Below are 27,728 nucleotides of genomic sequence, written 5' to 3'. Positions count from 1 at the left end.
TTAGAATGTTTATGTTATCATTACAAAATAAAAGAGAAAAATATAGATTTATTTTACTCTAAAATAATAAGAATCATTTTTTATAGAAATTTACAACAGAGCAAAATATTAGTTAAATATGTTCACAATAGAGAATACAGCTTAACGGTAGGAAACAAATATACACAGGAGGAAAATTGCGTGACACGTGTGCGCGTTTAGTTGACAGATATCATTATAAGTATCTTATCTTTTAATGAATTTGAAAAAACTTAAAATTTTCACAGAATATTCACGACATAAGGTAAATTTTGTCCCAATTATTGACAGTGTCCAATTTGTGACAATCGTGTTTTTTTTCTCAATTAGTTAATTAATATAGGTTAATGTTTATTCTAAAAAACGTGTTGGTATTCAAAATTATATGTATTATTTATTACAACAAATTTTAAATAAAATTAAACACTTTTGTAAACGCTAAAATATTATAATTATAAGCATACCGCCAACGATGGCAAGTCGAGCACTTACTCACTAATATCTTATGAGACGACGGCTATATCGATAGTTCCTTCCGTCGATTAATTCTAGCTATTATTAAATTAAAAATAATAAACAATAAATATCTAAAGCTAAAGTATATCACAAAATATATGTTTTTTTAATAAATATGATGTAAAACAATAAAAACGTTTCTATTTTTAAAGAAAACATGTAATTTATAAATATCAATCATTATTAAATTAAGAAATAGCATCAATATCGTAACTTATATTTCCAGAATTTAAAAAATTAATACAAATACGAGTTCTTAATCTATAAATTATATTTAAGTATATTTAACTCAGTAATAGGGTCACTCATGATTTTGTACCAATTTGTGACAGTCGATAGACCTCTTAACCTATTAAGTGTTACATGCGAGTGTTTGTAACATGCAAGACACTTGATTTCTTCGTGATTCTTTAATTTGTTATAGAATTAAGTATACTTATAGAATTTCTAATTTAAATGTAAATTGTCTTGTTTTAAGTATTACAAAAAGTCTATTAATTAATAGTGTGCAATTATTGATAAATATTTGGCACGAGATACACCATTCAAGGATAAACGACCTGGACGTCATTGGTGCGAATCTTTTCTAAAACGACATTCAGAAATTACATCAAGAATTTCACAAAATCTTTCTTATAATCGAGCATCTGTAACAGAGACAGTACGAGAATGCGGTGTGCAAAAGTAAAACAGCAGTTCTTTTCATGACAAATGCTAATGGTCAATTGCCTCCTCCTATGTTTATGTTTCCTTATCAACGAATTCCGTATAGTATTTCTCAAAATATACCAGATAGTTGGGGCATTGGAAAATCTGATAAAGGCTGGATGACAGCGGAAACTTTTTTTGAATATATACTTCATCCATAGCTTTTACAAAATGAGATTTTTCGTCCTGTTATTTTATATGTCGATGGCCATTGTTCCCATTTAACAATTCCATTATCGCAATTTTGTATTAAAAATGGTATCGAATTAATAGCGTTATACCTAAATGCTACTCATATAATGCAACCGTTAGATGTAGCATTTTTTCGCCCGTTAAAAACAGCCTGAAGAAAATTTTTTAAACTATAATTTACAAAACTTTTATATAACACTCTAACCGTTATATAATACACTAAATTTTAAATATGCTTTAAATATATATTTGTTTTTGTAACAAGATTTTTTTCCGATTCTACTTAAAATATCTAAAACATAAAATACACATTTAAAAGAAGAAAGTAGTTTTATACCATATAAAGCGCCTAATTGCGTTTGTTCATTGATCTCGAGATTGTACTTGGAAATTCTTAGTGATGTTCAGAGAATTTTCCTTTTCTTGACAAGTAATTTAATATAAGAATTCCTAAAATAAAGAGACAATATTTTTAATTTAGGCAGATAATATGTATAATATGCACAGAAGAAAAATTTTAACACCGAAAATTTGAGTTTTTTAAAGTACAATTTTATAGAACTTTATATAGCACTTTAAACGTTATATAACACCATAAACTTTAAACACGTTAACCTCTTTTTGTTTATTTTGAATGGTTTGGTTTTTTGCGCCGTTTGAAACATGTCTAAAACTTTAAAAACATATTGTAAAAAAAAACAATTTTTACCAACCCTGGAAATTATGAATCAGCAAGTGCTTTTGTAATTCTTCTAAATTTCGATGTACAGGTTGATTGGGACAAAAAGCGCAACGCAAGCTATTACAGTCTTTACCATTTTGCCTGTTCCGAAACGCTGAAAAAATAATTTTTTTTATTTATGTCACTTTAGGTATTACATGTTATAACTACAAAAGTCTGTATATGTACAGAAAAAAAATTTTAATACCAAAAATTTAAATTTATTAAACTACAATTTTATAAAACTTTATATGGCACTCTAAACGTTATATAACACTATAAACTTTAAATACGTAAACTTATTTTTGTTTATTTTAAAATGGTTTTTTGCGCCGTTTGAAACATGTCTATAACATTAAAAACATATTATAAAAAAAAAACAGTTTTTACCAACCCTTTAAACCGTGAAACAGCAAGTGATATCGTAATTCATCTAAATTTCGATGTACAGGTTGACTGTCACAAAGATAACAACACAAGTCATTACAGTCTTCACTATTTTGCCTGTTTGGAAACACTGAAAAAATAATTTTTTTATTTATGTCACTTTAGGTATTACATGTTATAACTACAAAAGTCTCTATATGTACAGAAAAAAAATAATTAATACCGAAAATCTGGGTTTTTTAAACTACAATTTTATAAAACTTTATATGGCACTCTAAACGTTATATAACACTATAAACTTTAAATACGTAAACTTATTTTTCTTTATATTAAAATGGTTTTTTGCGTTGTTTGAAACATGTTTATAACATTAAAAACATATTATAGAAAAAAAAAAAAACAGTATTTACCAACCCTGTATACCATGAATCGGCAAGTGATTTCGTAATTCTTCTAAATTTCGATATTCAGGTTGACTGGGACAAAGATAACAACACAAGTCATTACTGTCATCACCATTTTGGCTGTTCGGAAACACTGAAAAAATAATTTTTTTATTTATGTCACTTTAGGTATTACATGTTATAACTACAAAAGTTTGTATATGTACAGAAAAAAAAATATTAATACCAAAAATCTGGGTTTTTTAAACTATAATTTTATAAAACTTTATATGGCACTCTAATCGTTATATAACACTATAAACTTTAAATACGTAAACTTATTTCTGTTTATTTTAAAATGGTTTTTTGCGCCGTTTGAAACATGTCTATAACATTAAAAACATATTATAAAACAAAAACAGTTTTTACCAACCCTTTATACCGTGCATCAGCAAGTGATTTCGTAATTCTTCTAAATTTCGATATGCAGGTTGATTGGAACAAAGATAACAACGGAAGTCATCACTGTCATCACTATTTTGGCTGTTCGGAAACACTGAAAAAATAATTTTTGTATTTATGTCGCTTTAGGTATTACATGTTATAACTACAAAAGTCTGTATATGTACAGAAAAAAAATAATTAATACCGAAAATCTGGGTTTTTTAAACTACAATTTTATAAAACTTTATATGGCACTCTAAACGTTATATAACACTATAAACTTTAAATACGTAAACTTATTTTTCTTTATATGAAAATGGTTTTTTGCGCCGTGTGAAACATGTCTATAACATTAAAAACATATTATAAAAAAAAAAAGAAAACAGTTTTTACCAACCCTTTAAATCGTGAATCAGCAAGTGATTTCGTAATTCTTCTAAATTTCGATATTCAGGTTCACTGGGACAAAGATAGCAACGAAAGTCATTACTGTCTTCACCAGTTTGCCTGTTTGGAGACACTGAAAAAATAATTTTTTTATTTATGTCACTTTAGGTATTACATATTATAACTACAAAAGTCTGTATATGTACAGACAAAAATTAATTAATACCGAAAATCTGGGTTTTTTAAACTACAATTTTATAAAACTTTATATGGCACTCTAAACGTTATATAACACTATAAACTTTAAATACGTAAACTTATTTTTCTTTATATTAAAATGGTTTTATGCGCCGTTTGAAACATGTCTATAACATTAAAAACATATTATAAAAAAAAAAAAAAAAAACAGTTTTTACCAACCCGGTAAATCGTGAGTTAGCAAGTGATTTCGTAATTCTTTTAAATTTTGATATACAGATACTCTGGGACAAATATAGCAACGGAAGTTATCACAGTCTTCATTTTGTTTGTTTGGAAGCACTAAAAAAAAAATTTTTTTTATTTATGCCACTTTAGATAGATTGTTTATTATATGCTATAGCTGCAAGAATTCGTATATTTTGTATGAAAAGAGACCTGAACGCGGAAATTTAATTTTTTTTATAATATAAAACTTATGTAAATTTTAACTCTGTAAATGTTAATCTTGAAATGTTGATACAATGTTAAAAAAAAATTATGCACAGCTTATATAGTAAAACGTCTTGACGAAAAGAAATAATTTTAAATTATAATGTAAAAAACATTAAATATTTTTAACAATATTTAAGTAGTTATTGTTTGGAAAAATGTACAGCTCATACAATAATCTATCAATTAATCTATTTTTTATACGAATAACTAACTGCGATATGAAAGACTAGAAGGCGAGAATTAGATTTTTTGAATTTATTATTAGTCATTTTACTTATTCCTTACTTGCTCTTGTTTTCGCTTTCGTTCGATTTAAATTCGACAATAATTAAATTGCTTCAATGTGTAATCTGAAAATTAAATTAAAATTTCTTGTGTTAGGAAAATGTTTGCTTTTTTATGAATATAGATATGTTTATATATATATATTGTTGCATCCGTGACGTCTGTATCTTCCATTTTAAAATAAGAAGTATTGATTGATTCTCTCTCTCAGCCGAGTCGAAAAATCAATATATTGTTAATAATCAATATATCATATAGTCAATAACAGTCAATAATCAATATATAAAAAATCAATATAATATAAGTTGAAGACAATCGAAGGAGCGTCGCATGGAGACTGTTATTTTAAAAAGAGAGTCTTGTTCTGGATTTCCATCAAAAAAGATTACTAATGAGCATTATAATTATAATCTGTATAATTATTATTTTTATAAAGATAGTTGTGTATTTAAAGAAGTCTCTTTTTATTGCGTGTGCGCGAATGTGAGAAAAAAAGTCAAATAGTTGCGTTGCGCGCGTTCGGTAATGATACCGTTCCGCGGACGTAACAAAATATATATGTATATACATATAAATATATATATATATATATATATATATATATAACAGAATATAGATATATTCTCTAAATGTAGAAATAAAATACTTCATTTGTATGCCACTTTATACATATGTTTGATTACATGAAGATATATATATATATCTTCTAGTAATCAAACAGTTATCAAAAAGTTATTTCTGAAGATATTAAATTAAATGTATTTATTATTAAAAAAAAGGAATATAAAATCGATTTTTTTATATTTAATTAAAATGGAATATTAATATTAATTTAAATTAGTATTAAATATTTTATGTTTAATAAAATGGATTATTTTTACATTAAATGAAAACTGATAGTTCTAAAATAAAATTAAATTAAATGATTGAAAAAGATTATAATTACAAAAATAGTAATCTTATTTGTCCTGAAGAACCTGAAAGTAAATGCCCTACAATTATATTTGCAATAAGACTAATTGTTCTTTTGACTTCTCACTTCTAACTGTCAGTATCTATCGCTTGATATTTATTTCTCGGGTTAAATACAAAAACAAATAAATACAAATAAGATAATAATAAACCAACGGGTTTATATTTTTTCGACATTTTCGAACAGCACGAAAATTTGCTGTACAGCTTACAGAATATTTCGCACATATGACACATCACTGTTTTAAATATAAACATTTAAATTAAACTACAGACTTTTTTAACATCATCTTTTTTTACATCTTTCTCTTTGATTGTGAAATTTTTTATCTTATAAAAAACCTGTGATCGTGTTGATTTAAGAGCTAAAAAAAATAAAAATAATAATAGGATTTATTCAAAATTTGCAAAAGTACAGTTTAAATATAGAGGAAATATTGATCACTTAATTTTGGTCAAGTACTGACTAGTTCAAAAGATATTGAATATAATTTTCTCAATTTCGTCCTATTATTCGAGATGATAACATATTATTTATTGTGAAAACGTGGCAACATAACATTCAGCTGAGTCTTCTGTTGACATTTTAAATAACCTATTTTTTCATCTGAAGAAGCCTCTATATAGAAACATGTAAGCGAGAAGCGACTAGGCTTCATATGTCAATTTGCAATTTGACCAACTTATAAAAAAATTACCATGTCACATGTCTCTCTTCTCGGAGAAATGACAAATTATTAAATTTATCAAAGAAATAGTTGAAAATCTTCTATATTTTGTCATTATTCACTATTATAATTTCTATTCTGACATTTTAAATTACTCTGTACAAGTAAATTCTTTTATTTTTATAATTCAAATTTTGTGCTGTAATGTTGAACTCGAGGTACCGTCAATGATAAAAGTTTCTCATTATAATTTAAGAAACACGAAAATTTTCCGAAGAAAAGCAACAGAAGTTCGAAAATACATTTCTACACTCTAGCTATGAATAAATAATAAGATTTTATGCAATCCTTATAATAATCATATATTAGGATATATGAGAAAAGTTTATATTGGTCAATTTCGACTACTTTTTGCTCCGATTGTAGGTGCTAAACATCCTTAAGAAGAACGAAGAGTAAATATTGTGTGATTTGTAGTTAAAATGTTTAATTGTATAATTATATTACATCATAAACTATAATACATAATCTTATTAATCACCAAATATCTATAGGAACGTCTTATTAAATAAATTTATATTTAAGCCTAAACATACACATTGTATCACAATATTTAAATATATATAATGACTACTTAAACTAAATATTTATAATTATATTCTTTTGGAAGAGTATATTTTTAAGTACATAAACATATTAATTTGTATCATTCTTTTTCACATTATTGAAATTAGCAAATGTTAATTTGAGCAGTTTGTTTATTTAAATGTCATTAAAATTGCGATTGATCACAATTTCTTAAATCTATTTACGCAAATATGTATTAAACATACATTTACATATTTATTGTGAATAAACATAAGTAATACATTAATTAAAATATTTTACAAAAACAGAGTAAAACAAAGAAAAAGAAATAGAGTATTTTGTGCTATCGCTATAGACAAGTAATATACAGAGTGTCGCATTTTAATTCCTCCAGTAAAACATCTCGAAAAATATGAAAAATTCGAAAAAATGTTTCAGACAAAAGTTGTATGTTTTCTAGGGGGACGTAAGATGGTGCCATTAGTTTGACCTTGAGTCACATGAAGGCCACGTGAAGATCATTTTGAATTTCTTAAATGGTACGTCCTATATATATTTGCATATTCTTGTAGCTTATCTCGAGAGCTTTCCAAAACACTATGATAAAATGTTTTTTCATTAAACACTTTTCGAGTTATAAGGCAAAGTTGTAATATTTTGACATAAAATACAAGATATCTCGTAAAATATTCATTTCTCGATTATCTTACCCTAATATTTTTATGCACAAAATAATGAGACGAATCAATTGGCGTAATTAAAACACATAATTATGTTAAAGTAAAAATGTGTAACTGCTAGTTGTAAATTCAGATTTTTTCTTAAAGATAACTATATGTTTTTTTACACCAATTGATTTGTCTCATTATTCTGTGCATAAAAATATTGGGGTAAGATAATCGAAAAATGAATATTTTACAAGATATCTTGTATTTTATGTCAAAATATTACAACTTTGCCTTATAACTCGAAAAGTGTTTAATGAAAAAACATTTTATCATAATGTTTTGGAAAGCTCTTGAGATAAGCTACAAGAATATGCAATAATATATAGGATATCCCATTTAAAAAATTAAACATGACGTTCATGTAACCTTCAAATAACTCTTCAAGGTCAAATCAATGGTACCATTTTATGGCCCCCCTTGAAACCATACAACTTTTGTCTGAAACATTTTTTGATATTTCGCTTAGTTTACGAGAAAATTTACTATACTGTTTAAAATGGCCCACCCTATATATTATTCTGACTACTTGAAAGAATTTTGACAATAACAGTTTGACACTTAAACATTGCTATGGTTCTTCTAATTAACGATTTTATTGCCGAACATTTTGACAATGTAAGTAAATACTTGATTAATTGTACAGTTTAGTGACTCGACCTATTGGTTTATTTATAATTTATAATTATTTAACCATGCCAACATAGGATTCAACCGGCATTGCAGTCTAGTCACGAATCTCTATTAAGAATTCTTTTATTAATTCCTCGTGGCCCACCAACCATGGAGAATTATACATATCGGCAACAATAATTTTTAGCGATTGTTTTTACCGTTTTTTACCGCTTTTTATACTAAACATTGTATTTTGCGTTCTGCTAAGATCATTTCCATTTTTTGAAATTATTTGTAATTTTATATTTATGACTTGCCTAGTTATTCTTATCGGCTTTACGATTATATCACTGCGCTAAAGAAGGTTCAAATGGAGTTCGAAACGTTCGCTATTGCCTAGTTATTCTTATCGGTTTCATCAATTAATGTTACACGATGTTTTGTACTAAATTATCTTATATGTTGAATTATGTTTATTGAATTATATCAATTAATATTATTTTATTACTTCTTATTTTGTTTTTCCTTCTTGCTCTCTACAGCACTGAATGTTTAAAAAATTAATATTGAAAAGTATTTTGGGAATTGCTCCTATATCATTTGGATACTCTTCTGCCAGGCTTTTATTTGGTACATAATGGGTGCTATTGAATGTAGAAAAATATCGTCCTATCTCTACATTATCAATCCACAGTGGTTGACATATTAATAAAGCTAAAATAAAATATATTTTATATTGTACAAATTAAAGATAATAGAAGATATATATGTAATGCATAAGAATGTTACTAATATTTATACCCTGTTGTACATAATATATTTTATCTTTACCGGTGAGAATTATGTAGTGGGGTTGATAAATTGTTCACATTGCCCTGAACAAATGTGCTGATTTTCACATTTGGCCAGATATGGAGCTATAGAACTCAATGATTCTTTTATAAACGCAGCTTCACATTTAAAATGCCAACCTATTATTACGCCAAGGTGATATACTTGAAACCAATCGCATCCAATACGCGACGATATATTTATGTAAAAATGCTTTATAATCATACCAATCGCAAATTTGATTTCTTTATTTCTTATTTTTGCTTTTGTTCTTTCGATGTCAGATCTAACCTGCGTGCATGTCGTGTACATATGAGTATGCGTATGTGTGGAAAATACAATAGCAGAATATAATCGATATTTCGTTGAGCTGTTTTTAAATTAATTAATATAATAGCTCAAGTTATACATTCCACTATAAAAAAGTTACATTAGAAAAATAGGAAATAATTATGAAATTTTAAATGCTATAAAACAATTAATAATTATTGTATCGAAGTGATTAAAACATGAAAATAAAACTTGAACTCTGTATTTTGAGAAACTTTTAATGCTGATTACACAATAACACAAACTAAATATTAATATGAAATTTTTAGTAATATATAATCAACTCAAACAGTTTCTATATCCATTCAATAAATTTCAACATGACCTATTAACGGCATGACACATCTCGTAATTTCAACACTTTTTATATTCTGTACTAAATTCGAATACTAAATCAGAATATCTATTTCTTGCAATTATTTCTATGATTCCATCCCTCAGATCACGGTAAATCTTTGATCATGATTTCACACTATGCATAACATTTGTCTCCATAAGAAAATTCTTTAAACTGTCGTTAGACAAAGTTAGTTGTATCTTGTGGTTGAATAAACTCAAATCTGTGATCCTTGTTCAAAGAAGAAAAATGTTGTGAAAACCAGAGATTTATGCTATCTCATTAATAGAATCATAGAAACAATTGCAAGAATTACGCTAGATGTTCTGGATTTAGTATAGAATATGAAGGGTGTTGAAATTAGTAGGGAAACGTGGGGTAGAACGGCCAACGTAAGCATTGAGCAAGTTTTCAACATATAAAAAAAAAATAAATCAATCTTTTTTTTACTAAAAATATTCTTTGGAATATCCACTATAAAAAAAAACACAAGTTTATTATAAAATAATAGTTTAAATAGACGAGATTATTGATTTATTAAAAGCCTAGATTTTCGTGATATACTTTTCATGCGGGGTATAATGGACTACTTCCAAAACTTGTTTATTTCATTAACATTGATGTCTAAAACTTCTTAAAAGTTGTATATTATAATATGATATATAGAACATAAGAATATAGATTTGTATTTTTAAATGATAACTATAAATTAATAAATAAAAACAATTTTCTTATTATAATAAATATTTTTCTCTTTAAAACATGGAAAAATATCCTTTAATGTAATAATTTTTGGTATTAATTTTGAAAGACAGCATCTATGTATACTCTCTTTCTTCCTCTAGTATAAAAATAAAAACATTTTGTGGACTTATATTTCATTAAGCCTCAAAACGTATTTATTTACTTTTAATCATATAAAAAATTATAATTAATCAATATTTACATAGACATGAAATTAATAAGAAAAGATTATTTTAAGTGCCGTTCTATCCCACGTTCCCTTACATATCTAAATACTAAATAGATAATAAAACTGTATGAGTTGCTAATTATTATTTTAAAAAATTATGCCAATATTGAAAACAAGATTAACAAATTTTTTAATTAAATTTATACGCACTATTTTGGCTTCCATATGATGGCAATACCATCTCTGTCTCCATTTGGTATTTCGTCTGGCTTCAGAACGCAGCGTATGCCAAGCCTTCTGGCTACGGTGTGATATATAACAGATCGTAGAGACTCACCGAACCAAAATAAAAGCTAGGTATATTAATATATAAATTATGTTAATAAAATTTTACTGGGCATGTTTTTTTATTTTATAAGATATAAAAACATAATTATGCTTTTACTGCGCATAACAAACTATAATTATAATTTATAGTAACTAAAATAACTACATGATCTAAAATAAATTACAGAACGTACACGATTTTTTTGTAGATCTAATGTGATCAATAGTTGGTTAAACATATAATTATCAAATTCAGAAGTTATGAATTTTTGAAGTATGCACATAATTTCTTTCGCTTCTGTCTCATCCCAGAAATTGTCCTTGATATCATTGTTTCTCCAATCAGAAAATTGATCAGGAGATGTCGAAAATATTGAATGTCCAGGATATTTTGTTTTATGGTGAGATAGTACTTTTTCTGTAATATTATCACAACACGTTTTCATAACGGAAAAAGATATATGTGGATCAAAATATTGTGCTACAATAGTAAGTAGCCGTTCTAAAAGCTGCTTTTTTTCTGGCATGTTTATAAATTTGTTTCGCTTGAACATTAATCGATATTGTTTTAGACATCGAATAATTATACTAAAGTAAAATGCACTTGTTAAATTGCAACCGGGTTCCCTAAAATATATTTACACATTCAGAATGTACAATAACTGTATTAATAGTTGTAATGCTAATATTTAATTGATTGAATTCTACCGTGACGATTGTGTAGAAACGATTCTATTTAACTCATCTACAACAAATAAGTAAATCTGAGATTTCGAATTTTCGGCTATGGAACGCAGAAGATATTCCAATTCTTTTTTGTCATCGTTCCATAAATCATTCTCTGCCATTAAAGACACATAATACTGAATTTTTTTGACATATTTTAAACCTTCTTTAATTTGTTGTTCAAAATCGGAATTGTCAAAAATTTTCTTTTGTTTCTCCGTATTATACTTTTTTCTCGCAGAAGAACATTTAAAATTGAGACAATGAATTCTCAAATATTCTACAAAACAACACCATATTATCAGCAATAAACTATAAACAATATACTTTCTAAAGTACAAATATGAATTTTTTAACTACATTAATATTTGGAACAAATTAGAAACATTATAAATATAACATTAATTTTTTATTTAATAACGATAAAGAATATAATGTATTAATATCTTAAACCAAATTGAATAAAATGATCACAATAGTAATAGATAGCGAATAGCGACACACACACTCAAAATATAATCGTATTATTGAAACGCTTTTGCTGCAAACATCTTGTATCAAGTTTAAGTTAATCAATTTAAATTAAGTTTTAATGAAAAATCGATTGAATAATAAATGTATAAATATATATTAATTCTCTGGGCATCCCATTAAAGTAAGAATAAAAATAGAAACTAAAGTAAAATTTTATAAGAAATAAAACTCAATTTCTCTTTACAATTTCCAAATAAATAAAATTGATTGTATATAGTGATAGTAGAATATAAAATTGTAGAAATCATAAAGTATAAACAGAAAGTTTATATGAAATTATGTAAAATATATGAAGTAAATTAAACTTTTCTAACTATGTGTGCGATTTAATTAAAATTATTATTATGAACATATATTTAAGTCAACATTTTTTTAAAATTAGCAATCAACTTAATGTCTTAAAATGTTTAATAAATTAAAATTAACTATTGTTGATATAAAGTAAACATCATAAATCTTATTTGTTTAAAAATTTCAACATTATCTGTTATGTTAAATAAAAAGAGTAATAAAAATTTATTCTGTTTCTTTATATATTTTATCTTATTGATTTGTTTTTTTACCAACCTATTTTTAATTTTTAATAGATTATACCTTGGGTTTTTTTTTAAGTCCCTACCTTATCGCCACAGAGGTTTTTTGGCCAACCTTTATTTTTCATTTTTCCTAAATACATTTTACCTATTACATTATTATCTTATACCTATATACTTATAAATCTAATTCGTTTGGGTGGGTTCGAGTCTGCGTTTCCACCCTACTAGTGATCACAGATAAGCTTCGGCGGCGCAGCGTGCACAGCCCACCTTACGACTAAAATTTTCTTATTCCTACTGGGTCTGGGTGAACTCGAACCTGCGTTTACGCGTACTCTTCGCCTCAGGCGAGTTTCAGCGCCGCAGGGTGCACGACCACCGTCCAACCCCAATTTTTAATAAGTTATTATTAGTGTTTAATGCTTAATAAACAAAATAAGTATAATTTTAGTAAATATATTTAAAAAAATATAGGTACTGAAAGATGCGTGTGACGCTCGCATGTTCTCACTTTGTAAAAACTTATTATTCTGGAGAATTCTGGCTTTATTTTTAATAGTTTCATAATTTTTTATAGATTAAACAAATAGCTCTATTTATTAAGAAAAATACTCGGAACAAATTAAATGCACGTGCGCTTCACTTTGTTCTGCAACCATTTTTTCAACTTTCCTTACCAAATTTTAAAAGCTTAATAGTTATACTATAGAAATTTTTGCTAAGAGTTCTATGCGTAAAAATTAGTAGAATAATATATAAAAATTTATAAACAAAGAGACATACCTCTGATAAAATTTCGTTGCCCAAAACTTATTTCTTAGTCTTATCTCCTGGAATCTTTTGCACGTGGAACTAAAACTCAAGACATCTTCAATGCTAACATTTTCGTCTCCCAGAATGATTTCAATCACTTCGGCGGGCAAGCTTGTTATTGTAGCCATCGAAAAAAAAATTTAACGATGGACAAAAAAGCTAGCAATGTGATTTATTTATTGGTTTTTATCTGATTTCGTTTATATAACTTATACACATGAGCTCACAAAGTTTCTTGTAGCACCTAGCACTGTCGCGTTGCGTCTGTAAACTACAGTGACTTTTGTATGCTTTTCTAGACATTCCAGACTGCAGGTATATTCTTTTTTCAGTTAAAAATGCTTCAAAGTATTTGACTGACATTGGAAGAAAGAACACAAAGATTCCTTTATTCTGATGGGTCAATACATATAAGCAACGGTGGCAGGCACATCCTATAAATTCTTGAAAAAACTTTCTTGATTAAAACTTCGAAAACAATTACTTTTAACTACTTTTTTTGGATTTATGACTTTATGATTTCGTTTTAATATTTTTCGAATTGATAACCGTTTCGGTCAGATACTCTCTAATCTATTTGAAAATCTGAATAGCACGTCAGGTTGGATCCCACGATTCTTTTCTTTCATGAAATATTAATTATTAACGAATATCTGAAGGACAAATCTTTGCGAGATTATAATCCATATTTTTTATTTCTCGTTCTAACAAATAGATTGTCTATATAGTGATAAATCTATGGGTTTTCCTTTCCACTTTTCTTCTCAGCATGAGTCAGCAGATGTGATTTACGACTGACTTTTGTTTACCTGAGAGTTAAAATATCGAAAAATTGTATTCTCAATATGTATATTTTATAAACCCTCTTAATAAAAAAGAATATTTTCTTTTTTTACATGATTTTTTTAAAATACTTTATTTATAAATTTAATAAAGACTATATTTAACTTGTCAAAGTTTTAATAAATAACAAATATCCACATGTAAAATTGTTTTTTCTTATCGTTGCGATTAATATAATTCCAAATGTTAAATAAAAAATTAATAAGATAAAATCTCATTTATATATTCTCACATATTAAGACTGAAACTACTTTATTCTTTATTAACTTGAAACTATTTTATTCTTCAGATGATTTCTCTTTTAAACTAAAGCTGCGGTCGAGACTGCGTTACGAATGCTTCGACACATCATTCTATCTTTATTCTCATAAAATATAGAACAAAGATAGAATGATGTTTCGAACCATTCATAGTCTTGACCACAGCCTGTGAGGAACCTTTTAGCGATTTTAGAGAAAAAAAAAGAAAAAGATAGAAAGAAAAACTGTCCTGTAAAAATCTGTTTTTCAAAATACATAGAAAAATATTATATATTTATATTCGTTTTTAGCTATATAACTGCACTATTCCGTGAAAAAATTCACGTGGAATCAGACTGAGCGAAAAGTAAAAAGTGAAAAATTTCATTCAAAGTTATATAATCGATGCCCTGGTCTATTCCGCATAGGTCATTATTGATGCATTTTTGATATATTCTGACCGTGCTTTCTGTCCTTATGTATTTGTTCCTCCAAACAATGTCTTTTAGATACCCTGAGATCATGCTGGCTATTTAGTCTTTCGTTCCCATTTTTTGTCGTTAAACTCATTTATCGATGTATATACCATTTAAACATTTCTTAGACTAAACATTTCTTATTGTTAGATTAATCTATTTATGGTATATGTTGTAGAATCACCATTTGTCGGGCAACATTTATACATATAAGTTATAATTTAAAAATTTCTATTTATTATTTTTGTTAGTTATGTCTTTATTTTTTTTACTTTTTTTTTAAATCCAACGCAATTTTGGAAGACAAATATAAAAGATTTAATAACTTTTTCGAAACTGCTACATTTAATACAGTCGGACCTTTTATCCTACGACCCTCTTATGCTACGAAACCTCTTATCCTACGACAAAAAATCCGCTCATGCTACGACCGCGAAAGGGAAATTATACCCCTACTCTCAAATTTTTGTCGTAGGATCAGAGGTTTAAGGGAAAGATTCCGGACTGAGAATGTCGTAGGATAAGAGGTCCGACTGTAATATTGAATGTTGTTGTGTTAAATGTATAATATGGATAATACGTTAAAATGTATGACATAAAGGATTATAACACACTATTTTATTATATGCTTTATTACATAATTATGTATCTTTTGCACAATACTATATGCTAAAATTTTTAAACTAAATTTTTGATTTTTTCTTACATCTGAACTCTTTTCAGACAAACGTTTGTTGCACAGTTATGTTGAAAACAATTTATATCGTATCAGATTCTATTACGCTACAAAGTAAAATTACTATCTTTATATTGATTAACTTAAAGAAAGTTATTTATTTTACATAAAGAAATACGTGGAAATTAATTTTAAAAAATATGAAAATTCTTTTATTACTTATAATTATGAAGATCAATACATAAAGATTGATTCTGAGTTAAATTTTATAAGCCTAAGCAAATTTAGTTATTTAATTTCTGTTTATTGTATTTATTTATTTTTTTGTGTGTATTATATAACTATCTTATTATAATTACGTTAATAGCTGGAAATTGTGGTAAACTTTTATAGTAGAAGAAATTACTCTCTCCGTTGACAATAAATAAATAGTGTAAATACATTTTATATTACTTTTTCAACAAGAAATTTTCTTTATATATGATGTGATATACTCAATTTTATTTAGAGGTCTGTTAGATGTCTATTAGATGTCGAGAGCTAATTTGCAGCTCAACCGAGTATTTTATAAACATATCATCACTATTATATGAATATTATTTTAAATGTGTCTAAAAGAATGCAATGACATAAAATCACATGATATTTAATTCAAATATTTCTAGACGTTGTTTTAGACTAATTGCTCCGACATCTAATAGACATCTATGCGATTTCACGTTTCTCCCTGGAATACGTCCAATTGACTTGTATTTTTCTTTGCTTTTGTATATCCAACAAGTCGCCATTATTGTCCACGGAAATCTCTTCCAGCTTTTTTTTTGGCTGAGTATAATTTTCTATAATACAACTTTATTTAATATTATATATATTATATATATTATATATTTTATATATTATTATACATATATAACGTTATATTACTTTTTCCTTATAATAATTTACAATAACATTGTATTACTTTTGTATTAAAAATTATGCTTATTTTATGTCTATTTATTTTTATTATGTTTCAGTAAAGAGACGTATCCTACATTTCTACGACGTGTCAGTATCAATAATAGAAACATTTATATGCCTATCACCTATCAATAATACAGATATAACATATGTCACAAATTAGAACAATTTCAAATTCATGTGCCTCTAAATGGTACAAAAACAATATTTACAAAGATATTATAAATAAATTAAGAATTTTTAAAGAAGTAAAAGATTTAATTTTATTAAAATCTTAAATATTCAAATTTTCCAATAAAATTAATTTTATATACTTTGTGTGACGCATATGTCGATAAATTATTAGTTTATTTTCACGACAAGAATAATATAAAAAAATTGTTTTAAATAAAGTTGAAAGCTAATTTTATGAATACTTCGAAATGTAACTTTTCTTTTAAATATGTATTTTATGCCAGGGACATGTTACCGCTACAAAATAAAAGAGAAAAATATAAATAAAAGAAAAATGGAAACAGAAAAAATAAAAGCAGCTTTATTTTACTGTAAAACAATAAGAATCAGTTTTTATAGAAATTTACAATAGAGCGTAACAAAAGACAGGCAATTTCTTTGAAATTCGAAACTGAAAGGTTTTTTCACAAGTATTACCTGGCTTCAGAAAAATTGTCATATTGTGCGCATAATTACGTTGCAACTGTATAGTAGGAGAACCTTTAGGTTTACAGAAAATTTCAGAATAGAATTGGACAGAGAGTGTAGAGAAGTGTAGTGTATATGACACGTGTTCCTGGTAATTGGAAAATACATAAAAATATAAGTTTTGCAGTAGATTTCGTCTGACTACAAACAGGAAATTAATGAGACGCGAATAGCTTGCTTCAATCTTCTTAAATTAAATTATTTTATTTTGTTTAAATAAATTTTTAACTAAATTTTTTTCATCATGGCTACGATAACGTGCTTACCTGAAGAAGTGATGGATATCTTACTTGGCTACAATGATATCAGCATTGAGGATGTCATTAACTTTAGTGTGTGTGCAAAAAATTTCAACACGTTGCAAAATACAAGTTTATGGAAAAAAAATTTTTTTAGAGGTAATTACTTCTTAATTAAGTATTTTTTCGCAATTTGATTTTACTAACATATTAATTATACAATTAACTTTGCAAAATATATAATTTATGAAAGCAAAATATATAAAAAATGTAAAAACAAAATATACAATATAAAAAAATTAAGAAATGGATCAATAAATGTTAAATCACATAAAGAGCGCAAGCAATTATTTTAAATAATTTTTTCATGAATTAAATTTAGTCTTTAAATAATTGAAAGAATATTAGTTAAATTTTGTATTTCTTTAACAAGCAAAAAATTTTTAGAGTAAACTCGTATTTACCTTTCTGGTTCTTTATTTTTATTAGTCAGTTCTAATAATAGAATTATTTAAATTTATTTTATTACGTTATTAAATAACTCATTAAATTGATGTTTTAATAATACATGGAATAAAAGTTAATTTGTTATATTTACAGAAAATGGCTATAATGCTGTTTATTGTTTATATAATTTTATATTGTTAATGTGTAAATTTTAATTACATTTCAAATTGAAGATTATATACCATACGCCTTATTTTGTATTAAAATAAAACAAGAAAGTTGATATTTTGACTAATTCTGTATATTATACAATTTGAACAATATAATTCTTTGAAAACTTATTACCAATGCAATAGTTTAGTGTTCTTTTAAAATTTATGATAATATTATTTATTTCCATTTCAGATGGTCTAGAGCGAGAAAACACTATAACAAGAAGCTTAAGGAAAATGAACAAGAAGCGTTTCAAGGGAATGAACAGGAAAGCAAAAAAAGTTTAAACTTTATAGAAATGGGCATTAATTATATAAGACGATTACGGAATACTGAAAATGTTAAAAAATTTTATTTGTTTGTCCACATATCAATTGATAATTCAACACATTTCAATTACATATATGAGTTAAATAAAGATATGGGATCAGTATTTTTGATATTGAAAGATAAGAAGTTTCTTTCGATATAGATGAGATTGAAAATTTACTCACTCAATTTACACGGTAGGATGATATAAATTAAAGTATTATTATACTTTCCCAGAGAGAAACGTGAAATCGCATACATCTCTATTAGATGTCGGAGCCATCTAGTCTAAAACGTCTAAAAATATTTGAATTAGATGTCATGTGATTTTATGTCATTGCATTCTTTTAGACATATTTAAAATAATATTCATATAATAGTGATGGTATGTTTATAAAATACTCGGTTGAGCTGCAAATTAGCTCTCGACATCTAATAGACATCTAACAAACCTCTAAGTAAAGTTGAGTGTATCACATCATATATAAAGAAAATTTCTTGTTGAAAAAATAATATAAAATGTATTTACACTATTTATTTGTTTATTGTGAAGAACAAATTTCTGGTTCTGGAAATATTATGTCTATATATATATAAGATATACATATGTATAGAAATCATAATCTTTCCAGAACTATCAGAACTTTGTTCTTCACAATGAACAAATAAATAGTATAAATACATTTTATATTACTTTTTCAACAAGGAGTTTATATAATTTAAATAAAGACAAACTATTGCTTTATTAATAGTTTTTTAATTTTTTATTTATTAATTAAGATTTATTCAATATTTATTTTTTTTTCTATTTTGTTTAAAAAATGTTAAAGCAAAAGTTATTTATTTTGATGATAATTATTTTAATAATGTAAAATTAATATTTTTATTTATTTTCAATTTATGAACTTAACCGACATAAAATGTAACTGTTTTTCTCCTATTTTGTATGTAAAAATGCTAAATAAAAATATTTATATTTTTTACCATGTATTACTAACTATACTAGTAATAAAAGTTAATAAAAGTAATTTACTGATATATAAATAATATATATATAATTAAGCTACTTATTATTATAATACATTTATAAAGTTTAACAAATCAGGATAAAGAAATATTAGTTTCTTTTGTTCTGATCAGTCAAATTTTAATCTTTATTTTTCAATGCGTAGGTTCTGGTACAGGCTAGCTTAAATCTCGTCTTGAAAATGAATCGTTGATTGTTGGTCGTAAGAAATTTAGTCAATCATAGTTGATTTTAGAGAAAAATAAGCGAATATGATTAAATTTCTTACGACCAACAACCAACAGTTTATTGTAGATGAATAGGCATATTATAGTCCATATATCAGCTTACAAATTATACCATAATGCCAATCACCACTGAGACCAAATATTAGGACAACATCACTTATCCAGAATATCTCTTTACATGACCGACACTCATTTAAACAGAATACCGACAATATTGTCGTTGACATTGAACCATCCTTGTTCAATAATTTTGTCAACACAAATACCAAAAAACATTAAATGTATCCTACAGTTAGGGGGTAATTTCAGCTTACCATTGACAAACAAAACCAAATTGACAACTGAATTTATAATTAATTACGAAAATAGCTTTAAAAAATTACCAACTAATAAACGCACTATTGTTAGGAATAGGTCTACTAATATTATTGGTTCTTTACCATCCTACCAATACCCGCTCCCGAAGACACACCATACATTAATTAAACTTAATAACGATACACGAAAATTTCTCGCGGAAAACAGTAACCTTATCATCACAAGGGCAGATAAGGGGAACATCACGGTTGCTCTGGACAAAACTGAATACATTAAAAAAATAAATGCAGTGTTAAAACATATGATGATGAAACATATACTAAGGTTACAAGGAATCCGACAAATAAAATAATTGTTACAATCTTTAACTTGGTTGACAGAGCCTTCTTGTTGTTGCATCTTAATTACCATCGCGAGAATATCAAATTAGCTATCAATATTTTACTCATGAATGGATATCCTTTAAAATTTATATTTACCAATGTTACGCACAGACTCAAATATTTGATACATGGATCAAAAAATGTTGTTGATAGCAGGGTTAACAAAAAAGAATCCAGATCTTATTTCACAGTACCGTTCACTAACAAAAAAATTAACGAACCAATACGACATTGTCTTACTACAGCCTCAATAAATTGAATACTATTGTAAAGACACATAAAGACGTTGTCCCAACTTACTCGAATACGAACGTGGTGTACAAAATCGACTGTAAGGACTGTGATGCATCCTACGTCGGTCAAACCAGTAGGAAATGAAATACTAGAATTAACGAACACAAAAAACATATAAATAAAAATACAGCAAATAAGTCTGTTATCACGGAACACAGATTAAATGAAAATCATGATTTTAATCATGATTGGGCTGAAGTAAGAATATTAGATAGAGAAGCATACTATAACAAAAGATTATTTTCTGAAATACTACATATTAAACGACAAAAAAACGGCCTTAATTTACAAAAAGATACAGAATGTTTTCCAGATATATATATACTGAAGTAATAAACAAGCTCCCGCTGATTTGAGGGTCATGCATGGAAAACAAAAAACATAATACATAAAAACGGTTATTTTTGTCATTCGTATTCTTACCATTGTGAAGAACAGTTAATGTTTTGATAAAAATATAAAAGATTATTCCGGAGTGATCGGATGGCAACACATTTTTGTGCAAGAATGTCCCGCGTAGCAATGTGAGTTTTTTTACACTAAATACCTATTATACAAACACCCTCCTTTATTTAAATTTTAAATTACAGACATTTACCCAAAAAAATTTATAAGAAGTAAAAATTTATTATTAATTAAAATTTATTATTAATCTAATTTCTAATTTAATTTTTCTGTTTATATATATAGATACAATATATATACATTTATGACATATGGATCTTTTTTTATTTATCTCTCTTTTTCTCTTCTTTATTTTCTTTAATCTACTCTTTCTTTCTTTTTTTCTTTCTTTTCTATTTTTTGTCTTAATTTATCTTTATATTTTCTAAACTGTCAGACAAACTGTCAAAATTCGCATAACAATTTGACAGCTGCAAGCGAGACGAAAGAAGCAAGTCGCAGCGCACACAAACGAGATATCCAATTAACATCGCGGAAAAAAAGCTTTAATACTTCGATAAATTCGAAATTTCACGCATCTTTTGAGAAAGAGATAAAATAAACGCTTTTACAATTTATTTAAATTATATTAAATTAGTTTCAAATTATTATATTATATTATATTACAATGTTTATGTTATCGTTACAAAATAAAAGAGAAAAATATAGATTTATTTTACTCTAAAATAATAAAAATCATTTTTTATAAAAATTTACAACAGAGCAAAATATTAATTAAATATGTTCACAATAGAGAATACAGCTTAACGGTAGAAAACGAATACGAATATACACAGGAGGAAAATTGCGTGACACGTGTGCGCGTTTAGTTGACAGATATCATTATAAGTATCTTATCTTTTAATGAATTTGAAAAAACTTAAAATTTTCACAGAATATTCACGACATAAGGTAAATTTTGTCCCAATTATTGACAGTGTCCCAATTTGTGACAATCGTGTTTTTTTTCTCAATTAGTCAATTAATATAGATTAATGTTTATTCTAAAAAACGTGTTGGTATTCAAAATTATATGTATTATTTATTACAACAAATTTTAAATAAAATTAAACATTTTTGTAAACGCTAAAATATTATAATTATAAGCATGCCGCCAACGATGGCAAATTGAGCACTTACTCACTAATATCTTATGAGACGACGACTATATCGATAGTTCCTTCCGTCGATTAATTCTAGCTATTATTAAATTAAAAGTAAATAAACAATAAATATCTAAAGCTAAAGTATATCACAAAATATATGTTTTTTTAATAAAAATGATGTAAAACAATAAAAACGTTTCTATTTTTAAAGAAAACATGTAATTTATAAATATCAATCATTATTAAATTAAGAAATAGCATCAATATCGTAATTTATATTTCCAGAATTTAAAAAATTAATACAAATACGAGTTCTTAATCTATAAATTATATTTAAGTATATTTAACTCAGTAATAGGGTCACTCATGATTTTGTACCAATTTGTGACAGTCGATAGACCTCTTAACCTATTAAGTGTTACATGCGAGTGTTTGTAACATGCAAGACACTTGATTTCTTTGTGATTCTTTAATTTGTTATAGAATTAAGTATACTTATAGAATTTCTAATTTAAATGTAAATTGTCTTGTTTTAAGTATTACAAAAAGTCTATTAATTAATAGTGTGCAATTATTGATAAAAAATTTGGCACGAGATACACCATTCAAGGATAAACGACCTGGACGTCATTGGTGCGAATCTTTTCTAAAACGACATTCAGAAATTACATCAAGAATTTCACAAAATCTTTCTTATAATCGAGCATCTGTAACAGAGACAGTACGAGAATGCGGTTTGCAGAAGTAAAACAACAGTTCTTTTCATGACAAATGCTAATGGTCAATTGCCTCTTCCTATGATTATGTTTCCTTATCAACGAATTCCGTATAGTATTTCTCAAAGTATACCAGATAGTTGGGGCATTGGAAAATCTGATAAAGGCTGGATGACAGCGGAAACTTTTTTTGAATATATACTTCATCCATAGCTTTTACAAAATGAGATTCCTCGTCCTGTTATTTTATATGTCTATGGCCATTGTTCCCATTTAACAATTCCATTATCGCAATTTTGTATTAAAAATGGTATCGAATTAATAGCGTTATACCTAAATGCTACTCATATAATGCAACCGTTAGATGTAGCATTTTTTCGCCCGTTAAAAGCAGCCTAGAAGAAAATTTTTTAAACTATAATTTACAAAACTTTTATATAACACTCTAACCGTTGTATAATACACTAAATTTTAAATATGCTTTAAATATATATTTGTTTTTGTAACAAGATTTCTTTCCGCGATTCTACTTAAAATATCTAAAACATAAAATACACATTTAAAAGAAGAAAGTAGTTTTATACCATATAAAGCGCCTAATTGCGTTTGTTCATTGATCTCGAGATTGTACTTGGAAATTCCTAGTGATGTTCAGAATGGAGGGTAACTAAAAGAAAACAATATTTTTAATTTATGCTACTTTAGGCAGATAATATGTTATATATGCTATAACTACAAAACACTGTATAATATGTACAGAAAAAAAATTTTAACACCGAAAATTTGAGTTTTCTAAAGTACAATTTTATACAACTTTATCTAGCACTTTAAACGTTATATACCACTATAAACTTTAAACACGTAACCTTATTTTTGTTTATTTTAAAATGGTTTTTTGCGCCATTTGAAACATGTCTATAACATTAAAAACATATTATATAAAAAAAAAAAAAAAAAACAATTTTTACCAACCCAGCATATTGTGAAACAACAAGTGATTTTGTAATTTTTCTAAATTTAGATGTACAGGCTGATTGGAACAAAGATAACAACGGAAGTCATCATTTTGGCTGTTCGTAAACGCTGAAAAAATAATTTTTTTATTTATGTCACTTTAGGTATTACATGTTATAACTACAGAAGTCTGTACAGAAAATAAAATATTAATACCGAAAATCTGGGTTTTTTAAACTACAATTTTATAAAATTTTATATGGCACTTTAAACATTATATAACACTATAAACTTTAAATACGTAAACTTATTTTTCTTTATATTAAAATGGTTTTTTGCGCCATTTGAAACATGTCTATAACATTAAAAACATATTATAAAAAAAAAAAAAAAAAACAATTTTTACCAACCCCATCTATTGTGAATCAACAAGTGATTTCGTAATTCTTCTGAATTTTGATATACAGGCTGATTGGGACAAAGATAACAACGGAAGTCATTACTGTCATCATCATTTTGGCTGTTCGGAGACACTGAAAAAATAATTTTTTTATTTATGTCACTTTAGGTATTACATGTTATAACTACAAAAGTCTGTACAGAAAAAAAAATATTAATACCGAAAATCTGGGTTTTTTAAACTACAATTTTATAAAATTTTATATGGCACTTTAAACATTATATAACACTATAAACTTTAAATACGTAAACTTATTTTTCTTTATATTAAAATGGTTTTTTGCGCCGTTTGAAACATGTCTATAACTTAAAAAACATATTATAAAAAAAAAAAACAATTTTTACCAACCCTGAGAACTGTGAGTCTGCGTCAAGTGATTTTGTAATTCTTCTAAATATCGAAATACACGGTACCTATTACAAAGATGACAACGGAATTCAATACGGTATTCACCACTTTGCCTCTTCGGAAACACTGAAAAAATAATTTTTTTTATTTATGCCACTTTAGATAGATTGTTTATTATATGCTATAGCTGCAAGAATTCGTATATTTTGTATGAAAAGAGACCTGAACGCGGAAATTTAATTTTTTTTTATAATATAAAACTTATGTAAATTTTAACTCTGTAAATGTTAATCTTGAAATGTTGTTACAGTGTTTAAAAAAAATTATGCAGAGCTTATATAGTAAAACGTTTTGACGAAAAGAAATAATTTTAAATTATAATGTAAAAAGCATTAAATATTTTTAACAATATTTAAGTAGTTATTGTTTGGAAAAATATACAGCTCATACAATTATCTATCAATTAATCGATTTTTATACGAATAACTAACTGCGATACAAAAGACTACAAAGACTACAAATTAGATTTTTTGAATTTATTATTAGTCATTTTACTTATTCCTCACTTGCTCTTGTTTTCGCTTTCGTTCGATTTAAATTCGACAATAATTAAATTGCTTTAATGTGTAATCTGAAAATTAAATTAAAATTTCTTGTGTCAGAAAAATGTTTGCTTTTTTATGAATATAGATATGTTTATATATATATATTGTTGCATCCGTGACGTCTGTATCTTCCATTTTAAAAAAAGAAGTATTGATTGATTCTCTCTCTCAGCCAAGTAGAAAAATCAATATATTGTCAATAATTAATATATCATATAGTCAATAACAGTCAATAATCAATATATAAAAAATTAATATAATATAAGTTGAAGACACAATCGAAGAAGCGTCGCATGGAGACGATTATTTTAAAAAGAGAGTCTTGTTCTGGATTTCCATCAAGAAAGATTACTAATAAGCATTATAATTATAATCTGTATAATTATTATTTTTATAAAGATAGTTGTGTATTTAAAGAAGTCTCTCTTTATTGCGTGTGCGCGAATGTAAAAAAAAAAGTCAAATAGTTGCGTCGCGCGCGTTCGGTAATGATACCGTTCCGCGGACGTAACAAAATATATATGTATAAATATATATATATATATATATATATATATATATATATATAACAGAATATATTCTCTAAATGTAGAAATAAAATACTTCATTTGTATGCCACTTTATACATATGTTTGATTACATGAAGATATATATATATATATATCTACGTAATCAAACAGTTATCAAAAAGTTATTTCTGAAGATATTAAATTAAATGTATTTATTATTAAAAAAAAGGAATATAAAATCAATTTTTTTATATTTAATTAAAATCGAATATTAATATTAATTTAAATTAGTATTAAATATTTTATGTTTAATAAAATGGATTATTTTTACATTAAATGAAAACTAATAGTTCTAAAATAAAATTAAATTAAATGATTGAAAAAGATTTTAATTACAAAAATAGTAATCTTATTTGTCCTGAAGAACCTGAAAGTAAATGCCCTACAATTATATTTGCAATAAGACTAATTGCTAAAATAAAGAGGTGTATAGTTAAATTAATTGATTCAAAAATTATTCTAAATAGTCTAAAATTAAATTTTTCAGGAGTTAAATGAAAAAAGTTATTAATATAGTTAAAAATTTTAAATAAAATTTTAACAATTTATGAAAATAATAATAATAAACTAAATATTAAATGACTAAAAAACGTAAAAATGTAAATAAATTTTATGAAATTATTTCTATTATTTGTAATAGCAAATAAAAATAGTTTTAGCTGTCTCTCTCTATCACACACACACACACACAGAAACACACACACAGACACACACACACACGCGTGCACACATTTTGTTGATGATGTAAAAGAGCATTTTTTTACGATTTCCACTGTAAACTTTTATACTAACTAAAACATCGTTTTTTAAATGAACTTTTAAATGCTAATGTATAAAAATTATAAATATACATATGAAACAATATAAAATAAAAATATTAAATATGTATATAATTTAGCATTAAATATATAATTTTCTTACTTTTAATATTTTATTCTTTGTCAGGAGAGTTAAATAAATATTGTTTGTCACTGCCAATGATTTAGTTACTTGTTCTTTTGACTTCTCACTTCTAACTGTCAGTATCTATCGCTTGATATTTATTTCTCGGGTTAAATACAAAGACAAATAAATACAAATAAGGAAATAAACTCACGTGTTTATATTTTTTCGACAGTTTTGAACAGCACGAAAATTTGCTGTACAGCTTTCAGAATGTTTCGCACATATGACAGATCACCGTTTTAAATATGAACATTTAAATTAAACTACAGACTTTTTTAATTTTTTACATCTTTCTCTTTGATTGTGAAATTTATTTCTCTTGTGCTATGACTTGCAGAATGTCGATTATGTAATAATTTTATATATAAGTTTTATTGCAGCTTTCTTGTTTTATTATTATATCAATAATGCTTTGTACAATATTATTTACAAGCATACTATATATACAATATTACTTACACACATTATATAAGATATTTAAATTTTTTTTTTAATATTTAAAAGAACCAACTGCCGATGATAGTGCGCCAGTTTTATAGAAAATTAATTTTTTTATGAAACTGATTAATGTGCACAGAG

At 25.9% G+C, this 27,728-nt stretch overlaps 1 protein-coding gene and 1 pseudogene across 4 annotated transcripts; one reads left to right on the top strand and one right to left on the bottom strand.

Annotated features, from left to right (window-relative positions):
- Positions 1–160: 160 nt before the first annotated feature.
- LOC140674608 (uncharacterized) lies at positions 161–27,394 on the bottom strand. 4 transcript variants are annotated; one of them, XM_072908260.1, is made up of 10 exons: positions 27,126–27,394; positions 4,735–4,799; positions 4,177–4,296; positions 3,767–3,889; positions 3,359–3,481; positions 2,957–3,079; positions 2,550–2,672; positions 2,148–2,270; positions 1,772–1,884; positions 161–1,585 (listed from the first exon to the last, which is right to left on the bottom strand). In XM_072908260.1, coding segments are annotated over exons 2-9 (792 nt in total). In that variant the 5' UTR covers positions 4,736–4,799; positions 27,126–27,394; the 3' UTR covers positions 161–1,585; positions 1,772–1,828. The 4 variants fall into 4 exon arrangements, with proteins under 4 accessions (XP_072764361.1, XP_072764362.1, XP_072764363.1 ...); XM_072908261.1 differs by lacking the exon at positions 27,126–27,394 and adding an exon at positions 13,620–14,048; XM_072908262.1 differs by lacking the exon at positions 4,177–4,296 and having other exon boundaries at positions 27,126–27,391.
- On the top strand, positions 22,975–23,682 carry LOC140674748 (uncharacterized; annotated as a pseudogene).
- Positions 27,395–27,728: the final 334 nt, after the last annotated feature.

The sequence above is a fragment of the Anoplolepis gracilipes genome, chromosome 16 (genome assembly GCF_047496725.1).
Source record: "Anoplolepis gracilipes chromosome 16, ASM4749672v1, whole genome shotgun sequence".
Lineage (NCBI taxonomy): Eukaryota > Metazoa > Arthropoda > Insecta > Hymenoptera > Formicidae > Anoplolepis > Anoplolepis gracilipes.
This window is presented reverse-complemented; position numbering and strand designations above follow the sequence as displayed.

Coding starts and splice junctions, on each gene's coding strand:
- LOC140674608 (XM_072908260.1), bottom strand. Junction 3,080..3,358: donor GCTGATGCACGGTATAAAGG/GTTGGTAAAAAC, acceptor TTATTTTTTCAG/TGTTTCCGAACAGCCAAAAT. Junction 2,271..2,549: donor GCTGTTTCACGGTTTAAAGG/GTTGGTAAAAAC, acceptor TTATTTTTTCAG/CGTTTCGGAACAGGCAAAAT.